This window comes from Salmo trutta, chromosome 6, assembly GCF_901001165.1.
Source record: "Salmo trutta chromosome 6, fSalTru1.1, whole genome shotgun sequence".
Lineage (NCBI taxonomy): Eukaryota > Metazoa > Chordata > Actinopteri > Salmoniformes > Salmonidae > Salmo > Salmo trutta.
The window spans coordinates 57,276,119-57,290,588 of record NC_042962.1 but is presented as its reverse complement, the minus strand read 5'-3'; the positions used below and the strand labels follow the sequence as shown (position 1 = coordinate 57,290,588).

The 14,470-nt window shown below is 44.8% G+C and overlaps 2 protein-coding genes and 1 long non-coding RNA gene across 3 annotated transcripts in view; all 3 read right to left on the bottom strand.

The window, feature by feature from the left end:
- The window catches only part of LOC115196419 (T-box transcription factor TBX19), a 7,057-nt gene extending 5,909 nt beyond the window's left edge, over window positions 1–1,148 (bottom strand). The window contains exon 1 of the mRNA XM_029757243.1: window positions 791–1,148. Coding sequence (XP_029613103.1) covers window positions 791–999 — 209 coding nt within the window. The 5' untranslated portion in view covers window positions 1,000–1,148. The remainder of the gene's footprint in view (window positions 1–790) is intronic.
- A 4,835-nt stretch (window positions 1,149–5,983) lies between these two features.
- Window positions 5,984–9,493, bottom strand: sft2d2b (SFT2 domain containing 2b). The gene is made up of 8 exons (XM_029757240.1): window positions 9,224–9,493; window positions 8,925–9,014; window positions 8,421–8,506; window positions 8,118–8,199; window positions 7,784–7,819; window positions 7,562–7,620; window positions 6,987–7,016; window positions 5,984–6,500 (listed from the first exon to the last, which is right to left on the bottom strand). Exons 1-8 carry the CDS (start codon window positions 9,284–9,286, stop codon window positions 6,461–6,463), a joined length of 486 nt encoding a protein of 161 aa, XP_029613100.1. The 5' UTR covers window positions 9,287–9,493; the 3' UTR covers window positions 5,984–6,460.
- An 882-nt stretch (window positions 9,494–10,375) lies between these two features.
- On the bottom strand, window positions 10,376–12,701 carry LOC115196417 (uncharacterized). Its single transcript, XR_003878851.1, has 3 exons — window positions 11,985–12,701; window positions 10,654–10,895; window positions 10,376–10,566 (listed from the first exon to the last, which is right to left on the bottom strand). It is a non-coding gene; the product is annotated as an uncharacterized LOC115196417 (long non-coding RNA).
- Between the last annotated feature and the right edge of the window lie 1,769 nt (window positions 12,702–14,470).

The window sequence follows — 14,470 nt, the reverse complement described above, 5'->3', positions numbered from 1 at the left end:
ATGTATTACGCTACCCCTTTGTTAAAATGTAGGCTATTACACTTTTCAGCTCTAATAAGTATAAGAAGAAAAACAATTCTGCCCATTCCTAAATAACTAATATTATTCAATAGCACTTGGTCTTAAATTACAGATAGGCCTATGTAATTAATAGTTTTCGCTTGGATCTAATTCTTATGAAATCGTAATGATTATATAGGAATAGAGCAATAGCTAGGCCTATATACATTTCACACAAAGCTGAAGTTGAAAAAAGGGCTGAATTAAAAGATTCGATCAAGATGCGTTTTGGAAGAAGTGCGTAATTGAAAATGGAATTATCAATTGAAATCGAATGGTCTCTTAATTGGGTAATTGATTCAAAGCCATCTAATTTAACATACGTGTTAGAATTTTTAGAACGATATGTGTGACAGAGAAATATAGGTTTTAATATAGGTTTCAATTCTGCTGCATGTGTTCATAAAATGAATTTAGCAATGGGTGGAAACATATAATGGGTGATCAAATGACCAAACTCCTGAAACTTGCATTTGGTATTGTCTGTATGTTTGTCTGCGAATCTCCTCTCCTCAATAAATGTCCTCTTGCGGTTGAGGATTAATAAAATACTCCAACACTGCATTTCAGTGTTGGAGGCTTCACTACAGACACCCTAGTTCGAATCGGCGCACAATTGGCCAAGCGTCGTCCGGGTTTGGTGTAGGTCGTCATTGTAAATAAGAATTTGTTCTTAACTGACTTGCTTAGTTAAATAAAGGTCAAAAATATATAATTAGCTCGAGCTCACCTGCCGCTCTTGGTGACTATCATCTCATTGGTGACTTCCTTAAACTTCCGCCACAGTTCCGCTTCCTCGAGCGTCACCTTCAGCTGCTTCTCGGTGGGGTCCCCCTTCTCGCGCCCCGCTTGCAACTCGCTCTCCACCACGCTTAGCAGTCGCGAGATACAGCACTGGCTGGCAGGACCAGGACCTTCAGCTAAACCCTCAACCTTCATTTGGGGACCTCAACGAGGTTAAAGGCTACCTCTCAAATAAGACTGATGTTTTCTCTAAGGAAAGTTTAAAATGAGGTAAAACAAATATCTTACTCGCAAATAGAGTGAGCAGGTGATGAGGAAAAAAACGTCGTTAGAATCGGTTAAATTGAAACAAAACAAATGAATTCCCATGTGGGGGTTTTAGCCATGAGGATTAGAAACTGCAGTTGAAAAGCAATGCGACACTGGTGCCGAGCACAAGACAGGTTCGGCCGGACGGTCATGTGATCAACTGTCACTAATTTACCATTTATAGAGCGTCATTTGTCAGACGGAGAGAGGAAGAGCGAGAGAGAGGAAGAGGGAGTGAGAGAGAGGAAGAGGGAGGGAGAGAGAGGAAGAGGGAGGGAGAGAGAGTTTTTTGACGAGCTAGCCTAGACCTTAAAGGGTCAATCTGCAGTCCTACATCTAATTGTGGACTTATAAATGAATGTTACATACCCCATTGATTCTTGAAGAACATAACGTGTAAATGCCTCATAATCTTAGTTCAACTGTAAAACCTCAACATAACCCAAACTTTAAGCTTGTAAACATTGTAAATGTAAACAAACACTGTAGCCTATAACCTCAAAACATGCTTAAAACTACAATTTGTATATATTGGATGATCAGTCCTTGCATCCATAGCTTCGTCTATGAATTTGAGCGTGGTTACATTTCCCAGGCACATCCCTCAGCTTTTTACCAAAACAGAGGCAGGATGTGGCTTTGTTATTGTTTCAACAAGGCTAAGGATAGCCCCTTTAAGTCTTCAGGCCATAATACCAGTCTCTCTCTCAACTTGCATTGAAATACCATACGTCTATTTTAACACTTTTGTCAGCATGATGACTTTTCAGGCGCACACTTTCAGCACCATGGACAGCGATGGACCATGCCGGAGGGGGCCAGAAGACAAGTTGACTGGCTTGTCCGTTCGGAATGATCACAATTCCACAAAAAGACAAACGTCGCTGTCGTGGGCCTATAGCCTCATTATATAAATCATTATCCGTGACTACGGTTAATGGTCTAACTACCGGTGCTCCTGGCAAGGAGTGGAATTAGATGCTTTTAGCGCACGGACGGAACAAGCCTCCCTCTCTTCCAAAACGACAGAAAAGCTTCTGAAGAAAATTAAATATAGCCTACGTCATTTCATACGGCTATTTTTTCGGATAATAATTCAAGTTCCTGCTCTTAAGCATATACAATGGAAACTATGTTGTTAAAGTTTGAACGACTGAAAACGTAAAATGCTTCCCAGAACATTTCCCTCTGCTCTTGGTCTGACGACCTACTGGGCTCAGAGACCAGTCCATGTGGACTACACTAATGTAGCCTACTGTGTGTTGTCTAAACAAATCTGGAGTTTGGGACTATACGGTTGTATCTGCATTTATTTAACATGTAGTTATTGACACAGCCTTGTTCGGTTCAATGGTCTCTACATATACAGTAGTCTAAATACCTCAATGACATGTTCAGTTCAATGGTCTCTACCTATACAGTAGTCTAAATACCTCATGACATGTTCAGTTCAATGGTCTCTACCTATACAGTAGTCTAAATACCTCATGACATGTTCAGTTCAATGGTCTCTACCTATACAGTAGTCTAAATACCTCAATGACATGTTCAGTTCAATGGTCTCTACCTATACAGTAGTCTAAATACCTCAATGACATGTTCAGTTCAATGGTCTCTACCTATACAGTAGTCTAAATACCTCAATGACATGTTCAGTTCAATGGTCTCTACCTATACAGTAGTCTAAATACCTCAATGACATGTTCAGTTCAATGGTCTCTACCTATACAGTAGTCTAAATACCTCATGACATGTTCAGTTCAATGGTCTCTACCTATACAGTAGTCTAAATACCTCATGACATGTTCAGTTCAAAATAATACTATTTATTTCTGACACCATTCAAACCAATGAGGGTTCGGAACTTTAAAGCCAATTATCTCAGAATCATCTTTTTCAGGTAGAACCAAGCTCTCGAACTGCTGTTGATTCAACTAGTTTGTGCACAGTGGAAGCTCCGTGCCCCACCCGAGGAGGGAAGAACAAGAGCACACGGAACGGTCAGTGTCCAGAAGGGCTCCTATAGCGACACCCGATCCCCGCGAGCTGGCGGTGTGACCGAACGGCCTTGTGAGCTCGCAGCTGCGTGTGTTGGAGAAAGATTTTTTTTAATCAGCGGCGGGCGGCGAGCGGAGATTAGGGGCTTTACTGATTTAAAACGCATAAAGGAGCGTCATTAACTGAGCGCGAGGCAAATATCAAAAGGTGGGAAGCAAAGCACAGGTAAACGCACTAAATCATAATCCCACGATACACACCTCAGACCTTTTGTACAAGGAATGCGTTTGTGTGTGTGGCTGTGACCCCGGTGAGACCCCATCAGAAAATACAAAGCCAAGGAAGGCAAAACAGCTGGTACAACTCGCTCACTCTTGCACATTAAAAACACTCCACAATATAGTTTGAAAATGTTTATTTCGGTTGTAAGATTGTGTCACACAAACAGGACAAGAACACATGAAACATGATTCATAGTCATACATGATTAGCCTACAACATCGCTAAATGATCGTTAGACTTTAAAACATCAGTGTTGAATCTCCAGATAGTTTTTAAATCACGATGGTACAAAAACTATTTCCAAACCTGTAACTACCTGCGCTCATATTAGACAAGTAGACTAACCATAGTCCTAAAACAATGTATCCTGAATATAGAACATATGTTATTCTATAAAACAAGTGTTTAATAGCATCATACATGTTTTTCTGCAGATGAAACAACCATCTATAGGGAGGGTTTTATATATATATATATATATATACTGTACTACTGTAACTCAGCTGAGTGGCCTCTGTATATATATATAAAAGCAGTGATTCCCTGGTTTAAATCATGTGAAGTAAGGCATTTCTTTTTTGCAAGTTAACATAAAAGTCACACAGCCCCAGTGAGAGGTTTTTTTTAATGGTCGTGACTAGGGCATGCTGAAGCCAGAATGTATATTTTAATTCTGCCCAGAAAACAGCTATAGTACTAACTATGAAAGAGTTAAAACAGCAGTTAGACATGTTTACAGGAAACAGAGTTGAAATAAAAAGAACAAAAACAAAACAGACGTTTTAAATAAAAGGTGAAAGATTCAGGAGCACTTGAAGCAGTTCTTCCCTTCTTTTTTTCAGCATGTACAGTTGAAGTGGGAAGTTTACATACATCTTAGCCAAATACATTTAAACTCAGTTTTTCACAATTCCTGACATTTAATCCTAGTAAAAATTCCCTGTCTTAGGTCAGTTAGGATCACCACTTTATTTTAAGAATGTGAAATGTCAGAATAATAGTAGAGAATGATTTACTTCAGCTTTTATTTATTTCAGCACATTCCCAGTGGTCAGAAGTTTACATACACTCAATTAGTATTTGGTAGCATTGCTTTTAAATTGTTAACTTGGGTCAAATGTTTTGGGTAGCCTTCCACAAGCTTCCCACAATAAGTTTGGTGAATTTTGGCCCATTCCTCCTGACAGAGCTAGTGTAACTGAGTCAGGTTTGTAGGCCTCCTTGCTTAAACATGCTTTTTCAGTTCAGCCCACAAATTTTCTATGGGATTGAGGTCAGGGCTTTGTGATGGCGACTCCAATACCTTGACTTTGTCCTTAAGCCATAACGCCACAACTTTGGAAGTATGCTTGAGGTCATTGTCCATTTGCAACCAAGCTTTAACTTCCTGACTGATGTCTTGAGATGTTGCTTCAATATATCCACATCATTTTCCTCCTCATGATGCCATCTATTTTGCGAAGTGCACCAGTCCCTCCTGCAGCAAAGCACCCCAACAACATGATGCTGCCACCCCTGTGATTCATGTTTGAGATGGTGTTCTTTGGCTTGCAAGCCTCCCCTTTTACCTTCAAACATAACGATGGTCATTATGGCCAAACAGTTCTATTTTTGTTTCATCAGACCAGAGGACATTTGTCCAAAAAGTACAGTCTTTGTCTCCATGTGCAGTTGCAAACCGTAGTCTGGCTTTTTTATGTGGTTTTGGAGCAGTGGCTTCTTCCTTGCTGAGGGCCTTTCAGGTTATGTCGATATAGGACTCGTTTTACTGTGGATATAGATACTTTTGTACCTGTTTCCTCCAGCATCTTCACAAGGTCCTTTGCGGTTCTGGGATTGATTTGCACTTTTCGCACCAAAGTACATTAATCTCTAGGAGACAGAACGCGTCTCCTTCCTGAGCGGTATGACGGCTGCGTGGTCCCATGGTGTTTATACTTGTACAGATGAACGTGGTACCTTCAGGTGTTTGGAAATTGCTCCCAAGGATGAACCAGACTTGTGGAGGTCTACAATGTATTTTCTGAGGTCTTGGCTGATTTATTTTGATTTTTTCATGATGTCAAGCAAAGAGGCACTGAGTTTGATGTAGGCATTGAAATACATCCACAGGTACACCTCCAATTGACTCAAATTATGTCAATTAGCCTATCAGAAGCTTCTAAAGACATGACATCATTTTCTGGAATTTTCCAAGCTGTTTAAAGGCACAGTCAACTTAGTGTATGTAAACTTCTGACCCACTGGAATTGTGATACAGTGAATTCTAGGTGAAATAATCTGTCTGTAAACAATTGTTGTTAAAATTACTTGTGTCATGCATAAAGTAGATGTCCTAACCGACTTGGCAAAACTATAGTTGGTTAACAAGAACTTTGTGGAGAGGTTGAAAAATGAGTTTTAATGACTCCAACCTAAGTGTATGTAAACTTCCCACTTCAACTGTATATCTATCCAGCTAGAAGAACGTTTAACAGCAGGATCTTAGAGTCAGACTCCTGGTAAGTGCACTTGGGATGAGGTGCAAAAGGTCATCTGACTGTACAGATTTCCAGACCTGAGCCGGTGAAATGATCAGTAGTCAGCTGTACATTGTGAACACATGTAAATAAACCCCTACAGCACAAATAACTAGTGAAGACACACCATGTTGGCACCTAAACATAGATCTGAATAGCTTTGGTCTGGTTTGATTTACAGTTAGAGAAATGACAGAGGTGGTGCATTGACCCTCCACCTACAGTAAATTAAGAGGAGCTGGACTCACCATGTAGAAAAACACACAAAATTCACATATACACCGACCTTAAAAGGGCCACAGACACCACACACACCCACAGAGAAGATAAGGCATCCCTCACAAACAGATTCCTCTACACAACATCATACCTCAGGTACACTTCTACTCTGGAAAGCATTCGCTGACGAGTGTTTACTCAGTGGGCACCAGTCCAGCACACCTGTGTGGAATCTGTGTGTTTGCCAGAGAGTTGAGGGCTTTAGCCAACCCCCAAACACACACACATCCTAACCCCTCAGAGGGAGAGAGAAAGGGAGGTTTGTAGCCTCACTTCAGACAGACAGAGAAGGCCTTTATCACGGCATCCCTGTGAACAAACAAACAATAATAATTAGTAAAAGAATAAACACGCCAAAGTCAAGTTTCAAAAACTTCAAAGTCTTTGCTTTAGGACTGAACTATCACTGAATGGGAAGGGAAGATGTAATACTGTGAATAGGGCTTAAGGCTACAGACAGAGGTGGAGCGGCAGTTAAGGCTACGGACAGAGGTGGACCGGCAGTTAAGGCTACGGACAGAGGTGGACCGGCAGTTAAGGCTACGGACAGAGGTGGACCGGCAGTTAAGGCTACGGACAGAGGTGGACCGGCAGTTAAGGCTACGGACAGAGGTGGAGCGGCAGTTAAGGCTACGGACAGAGGTGGAGCGGCAGTTAAGGCTACGGACAGAGGTGGAGCGGCAGTTAAGGCTACGGACAGAGGTGGACCGGCAGTTAAGGCTACGGACAGAGGTGGACCGGCAGTTAAGGCTACGGACAGAGGTGGACCGGCAGTCACTGTAAACCAACACTCACCTTGCGAATGGAATGTAGGACAGTCCATACCTGGAACACAGAAGTATAGCATAAGTCAGCGTCATACATCACACACAGCAAAGGGCTGTATAGGTCTTTATCTGAAATGTGTCAGTGGCAGAGAGTTTGTGAAAACAGAGTTTATGCATGAGTGTTTGTTGTGTTACAGTGTAAGTTATTTTAATAGTGTTTATGTATGTCTGTAAACTAATTGCACATCTGTGTGTACCCCTGTGTGTGTGTGTATGTGGGAGAGAGAGAGAGAGAGAGAGAGAGGAGAGAGAGGAGAGAGAGTGTGTGTGTATGCAACTCCTGTCTTTGTGAAGGAGGTGCTTGAGAGAACAAAGATAGCTGCATTAGTCGTGTGTGATTAGCCAGGCTAAAAGCTATGGCCATAATTACTCTGTTTTCAGTTACAAATAAGGACCTGGCATTGAGCTGCCTGCCAAAAAGCCCTCAGCACAGAACAACTCTGTGTGTGTGTGTGTGACTCAGACTGCAGACTGTAGGGATGTAATACCACACAAACACAAACTAAAGGAAGGAGATTACTCAGGCACGTGTGCGCCACTCACCAAGCAAAGGCCAGAAACTGTAGAATACAGAAGAGTAAGGCTAGACCATTATTCTTCCACTGTAGAGAGAGAGAGAGAGAGAAGCACTCAGGACTCAGATATTCTTTGAGGTAGAACAATGTAAGATAAAGTTTTAATGAGTAACATACTAGCTAAAAAGGCCTGCAGGTATTTGATAACACAACAGGTGCAGGATATGTATCATGTGTGCGTTCTACTCACCCAGAAAGCAGAACACATAGTTAACACCAGACAGGTCTGTCAGGAGAGACACAATCAGCATGTCATTAATGAACAGAAAAACTGTGTTTTTTTTGGTTTTACTATCCTTGTTGGGACCAGAAGTCCTCACAAGCATAGTAAAACAAGGACAATTTTGACAAGTGGGGATAGTTTGTTGGTCCCCACAAGAAAAAAAGCTATTTTAGGCTTAGGGGTTACAATTAGGAGTTAGGGTTATGGAAAATAGTATTTTGAAAGGGAATACGTGTTTTGGTCCCCACAAGGATGGTAAAACAAACATGTGTGTGTGTGTGTGTGTGTTGTGTGGTCTCACCAGCATGATAGCTGTGGCCAGCGCTCTTTCTCTGGCACACATCCTCTTCAGCTGATTAAGGGGTCCCATCAGGAACATAGTGCTGAGAATACACACATTATTTTACTAAACTTACTTTATTGTAGTAATGTTCAAATGCACTACAAATTTGATTGCTGTATCATGTGCACCTTAGGTGTTAAACTGGACAAGAACAATGTCAGCTTTGATCTGGGGAGGGTCCCAGGGATACCTTAAAAATAGGCCTAACTGTTTATTAAATTCCCACATACACCCACTCACACTCAACAACGCTCTACTCACCTGCACAGAGAGGCAACATTGCCGAATGTGTACAGCACGGCAAACAGAATCAGACCAACCCTTGGAATCCACAGCAAGCATGTCCCCTGCCACCAGGTGAGAGGATGAACAATTTAGCGTCGGCCCCTATTCTACTGTAGACACTATCAATTGGTCCCAAATGACTCCTATTCTACTGTAGACACTATCAATTGGTCCCAAATGACTCCTATTCTACTGTAGACACTATCAATTGGTCCCAAATGACTCCTATTCTACTGTAGACACTATCAATTGGTCCCAAATGACTCCTATTCTACTGTAGACACGATCAACTTGCCCTTAGTGTCTAGACCTCTATGCACAGATTTTAATTTCTCCGAGATCAACCCGCCCATACTTTCTGGAATAAATACATATCTGTGTGTACTGGCTTACTGAGAGAGGTTTGGGAAACACAACTGAGTGACACACGTCATTGACAGTCAGAGCAATGCTGAAATGATGGGAGAGATGACGACTCACCAGAATGGAACACAAGACCCCGAGCACGAAACACGCGATAAAGCCCTTCATGCGCGTGCCCCAGCCCAGGGTGGAGGCTTGGTTCGCCGCCTGTTTCAACACCGGACCATTTAGAAACAACATAACATCATCATTGACCTCGCTAGACAAGTGTTTCTAGCTAACGTTATTGCTAAGCAACTGTACTCGTAACGTAGATAAAGCATGCTTTGCAAACGGCTAAGCGATAAAGCCAAACTTAGCTAGATATTATTTAAGGTAAATAACATAGTAGCTAGCTAGCTAGAAAAAGTACCTACTTGCAATATGTCGCCGTCATCATTGTTATCTTGGCCACTCAAAACTTTCTTTAGTTTGTCCATTAAAGTTGACACGGATAGAATGTATCTACTAGTTCTAGAACTTTACCGTGGCTTCGATTGGCTTAGTTTTTAACAAGGCCAAATATCGATTTTGTCGAGGTATTTTTGCTGTTCGAAGTGCAACAGGTGGATTGCGGTAACTTCCGCCAGTGTGTAACCACGGAGACGAGGCGGGCTGGGGCTAACTGCAGTACCACAATCACAAAAGGGGGCAGCAGAGCCTTATATTTGTGGTGGAAACCTTCACAGGAGTACACAGTAATAAAGATGATACAACTTAGTATACATTTTACAATTAGAACAACCAAGTATTTTATTCAATGACAAGGGGAAAACAAAGACGTAGATGGGATACAATGTAAAAATGTAAATGCCCTTATCGACTAAACAAACAATCTTGAAATAAACATGTTGAATTGATAATTATAAGTAAAACATCCATACATTTCACTCATACACTATCAGACAAACAATTTTAAAAGATACTGGATTATTGGGATTTGGGGGAATACAGAGAAGAGAGCTCTCTCTCTCGTTCCCTCTCTCTCAGCACAGCACTCGAGATACAGAGATTTAAGGGATAATTTCTGTCCGTATCTAAGCAGTTCTGCACGGTTCATTACAACGCTAGGCAGTTCTGAGTGTTCTTCTGCAGTTCTTCATCGGTTCTCGTCAGTTCTGTGTAGTTCTTCCTGGTTCTGTGTAGTTCTGTCCAGGCAGTTCTTTCCAGCTATACGCAGTTGTGAGAGGTTGGGTCCAGTTCTAGGCTGTTTTAGGCAGTTCTGTCCAGTTCTAGGCTGTTCGACGTGGTTCTCAGGGTACCTTGACCCGAGTAGAGTGGTTCTGGCAAGAGCACCACCTGCACACAACACACCTGCTTCCTCCACAGCCACTCTTATATACACACTTCAGGGGAGAGAGAGAGAGAAAGAGTGTGTGAGAGAGAAACAGTGAGAGAGGGAAACAGTGTGTGAGAGACAGAGAAACAGTGAGAGAGGGAAACAGTGTGTGAGAGACAGAGAAACAGTGAGAGAGAGAAACAGTGTGTGAGAGACAGAGAAACAGTGAGAGAGAGAAACAGTGTGTGAGAGACAGAGAAACAGTGAGAGAGAGAAACAGTGTGTGAGAGACAGAGAAACAGTGAGAGAGAGAAACAGTGTGTGATTTCAAGCTGCTCTTACTTGGCTGTGGAAGATATGAGAGCAGTGCAGCTCCCTGATCCCACTCCCTCCTCTGTGCAGATCATCATGGCAGATGAGACACACACGATCGGCGTCGCTCTGCAACACAAACACACAGATTTACTTTTAACAAAGTGTTAATTGAACGGAATGAGACTAAAGTAGTGTTCTCAGAAAGACTCCCACCTGGCCATCACACACACAGCAAGCTCCCCGGAGACATGACGTTCTGCCTGCGGAGCCGCGTTTGCATTTTAATCTGGAATGGTGGAAGGAATGATGGAGGATCGTCGCTCCGTATTGGCTGGTATCGGGCAGCCAGGATCGTCAGTGGATGAGATGCATTGAAGGGAGTTTGGCCTGGCGGGAGACGTGGCCCTAGTAGTGGTGTGGAGACGAGACAACTGCATCATCGCTATGAGTTGAGCCTGAGAGAGAAACACACACACAGAGACAGAGAGACAGAGAGAAAAAAAGTGCACGAGAGAGAGAGAGAGGAGGAAAGAAAAACAGACAGAGATGAAGGGGGGAGTGGGGGGGTTGAGTGACAGATAATTCAGTAAATTAATCTGAATTCCCAACACAAGGAACACCCCCCCCCCCCCCCCCTCCTCTCTGGTGTGTAAATGACGTATGCTCCTGCTCTGTAGCCTATTATAATCCCATTAGTCCCTGTCCCCTGGCTGTAGCTAAGGCACAACAAAGCAATGTAACAACTTTTATTTCTCTGGCTGACAGTCATTGCCTTTTTGTTCTGACTTCCATCAAATCTCTCTAGCTGCTGTTTCCAGAACATTTGGTACTGTCTGATAGGGATATAAAAGGACCTGTCTCCAAGAGGCTGCTGTTTCCAGAACATTTGGTGCTGTCTGACAGGGATATAAAAGGACCTGTCTCCAAGAGGCTGCTGTTTCCAGAACATTTGGTGCTGTCTGATAGGGATATAAAAGGGCCTGTCTCCAAGAGGCTGCTGTTTCCAGAACATTTGGTACTGTCTGATAGGGATATAAAAGGGCCTGTCTCCAAGAGGCTGCTGTTTCCAGAACATTTGGTGCTGTCTGATAGGGATATAAAAGGACCTGTCTCTAAGAGGCCAGTTAGACATTTCCTCAGCTTCTGTGCTGGGTGGTGTTTCCCTGTTGCAACTTGTAATTAACCGGTAAGATTTTTGATTGACTTTACGCTACGACTGCTCTCCTGTTTGTTCTCCTGGAAATTCCTAGAACACTGAGCTTGAGAAAGAAGAAACAGCTATCTACCTGTACTTTGGGGTTCAGGCTAGGAGCTAAAGAGCCCTGTGGTGGGTCGGTGTGTGGTGGGTCGGTGTGTGGTGGGTCGGTGTGTGGTGTGGTAGGGGATCCTAGCGGAGAGACTGACTGTTATCTTGAGTGTCAGAGGTCAAACCCAGCAGCCCTAGCTCTGACCCTCCCCCTGAAAACTCACTCCTACTGGTCTGTGTATACAACTCCCAAAGACAAAGCAGATTACAACAGCATCTCACATGTACACAGACTCACTAGACAGGGTAGTGATTGCCGCCGGTCTGCCCGTGGTGGAGCTTGTCGTTCGAAGCCGTTCTTCATCTCCTCTATCACTGCCTCTCTTTTCTCCACCTCTTTATCCTTGTCCTCCTGTTCTGCTGCTTTCTTGTAGCGGCCTATCCATGTGGCAAAGATGTTATCATCCTCCTCCTCATCATCATCATCATCTCCCTCTTGTTGCTCCTCTGGCTCAATGATAATCCCATCTCGCTCCTCAGCATCAGAACCTTCTGGATAAATGAACACTAACTATCCTCCAGTTCTGTTCCGATTCTATCCTCAGGTTCCATTAGAATTCTATCCTCCAGTTCTGTTCCGATTCTATCCTCAGGTTCCATTAGAATTCTATCCTCCAGTTCTGTTCCGATTCTATCCTCAGGTTCCATTAGAATTCTATCCTCCAGTTCTGTTCCGATTCTATCCTCAGGTTCCATTACAATTGTATCCTCAGGTTCCATTACAATTGTATCCTCAGGTTCCATTACAATTGTATCCTCAGGGTCCATGATATCTGCCATGGGGAGCAGGGGGGAGTGGAGGCTCACTCAGGATCCAGGGAGTACCGGAGGAGGGCTGAAGTAGAATAGAGGCTGGGTCAGAGGGCTGGGTTGAGGCGGGGCTGGGAGAGAGGGCTGGGTTGAGGCGGGGCAGGGAGAGAGGGCTGGGTTGAGGCGGGGCTGGGAGAGAGGGCTGGGTTGAGGCGGGGCTGGGACAGAGGGCTGGGTTGAGGCGGGGCTGGGACAGAGGGCTGGGTTGAGGCGGGGCTGGGTTGAGGCGGGGCTGGGACAGAGGGCTGGGTTGAGGCGGGGCTGGGACAGAGGGCTGGGTTGAGGCGGGGCTGGGTTGAGGCAGGGCTGGGACAGAGGGCTGGGTTGAGGCGGGGCTGGGACAGAGGGCTGGGTTGAGGCGGGGCTGGGTTGAGGCAGGGCTGAGACAGAGGGCTGGGACAGAGAACTGGGTTGAGGCAGGGCTGGGATGAGGCAGGGCTGAGACAGAGGGCTGGGACAGGGGCTGGGTTGAGGCAGGGCTGAGACAGAGGGCTGGGACAGAGAACTGGGTTGAGGCAGGGCTGGGATGAGGCAGGGCTGAGACAGAGGGCTGGGACAGGGGGCTGGGTTGAGGCAGGGCTGAGACAGAGGGCTGGGACAGGGGGCTGGGTTGAGGCAGGGCTGGGAGAGAGGGCTGGGTTGAGGCGGGGCTGGGTTGAGGCAGGGCTGAGACAGAGGGCTGGGATGAGATAGAGAGGAGTATAGATAGGCTAAGGCTAGAAGATGGAGGCTATAGAAGGATGTGCTGCTGTGCCTTTGTCCAATCACATCGCTGCCTGTTTCCCTCTACCCAGATCAGTGGTGAGGTAGTTCTCTCTCTCTCATACTGTACCATCTGTTTGGTGTGTGTGGCTAAGCTGAACACCACAATACACTGCCAGGCCACAGCCACAACAGCATGTTAATAGCAGAGAATCCTCTGTAATCTGGTTAAAGCAGGGCTGACAGGGGGAGGTGCAGGGGAAGAGCTTAGAGATATAGAAATTAATCGATTATTTTGGGTAGAGAGGAGAATGGGGAGACCAATGAAGAAAGGGTGAATAGAAAGGTGGCAGAGAGGTGGACGAATAGAGGGGTAACGGAGTGGGGGGGATGAATAGAGGGGTAACCGAGTAACGGAGTGGGAGGATGAATAGTGGGGTAACAGAGTAACGGAGTGGAGGGATAATAGAGGGGTAACGGAGTAATGGAGTGGGGGATGAATAGAGGAGTAACAGTAACGGAGTGGGGGGATGAATAGAAGGGTAACAGTAACAGAGTGGGGGATGAATAGATGGGTAATGGAGTAATGGAGTGGGGGATGAATAGAGGAGTAACAAAGTAACGGAGTGGGGGGATGAATAGAGGGGTAACGGAGTAATGGAGTGAGGGGGATGAATAGAGGAGTAACAGAGTGGGGGGGATGAATAGGGGGGTAACGGAGTAAGAGTGGGGGGATGAATAGAGGGGTAACAGAGTAATGGAGTGGGGGGATGAATAGAGGGGTAACGGAGTGGAGGGATGAATACAGGGGTAACGGAGTGGAGGGATGAATAGAGGAGTAACGGAGTGGAGGGATGAATAGAGGGGTAACGGAGTGGGGGGATGAATAGAGGAGTAACGGAGTAATGGAGTGAGGGGGATGAATAGAGGAGTAACGGAGTGGGGGGGATGAATAGAGGGGTAACGGAGTAATGGAGTGAGGGGGATGAATAGAGGGGTAACGGAGTAATGGAGTGAGGGGGATGAATAGAGGAGTAACGGAGTGGGGGGGATGAATAGAGGGGTAACGGAGTAATGGAGTGAGGGGGATGAATAGAGGAGTAACGGAGTGGGGGGGATGAATAGAGGGGTAACAGCGGAACGGAGTGGGGGGATGAATAGAGGAGTAACGGAGTAAGAGTGGGGGGATGAATAGAGGGGTAACAGAGTAAT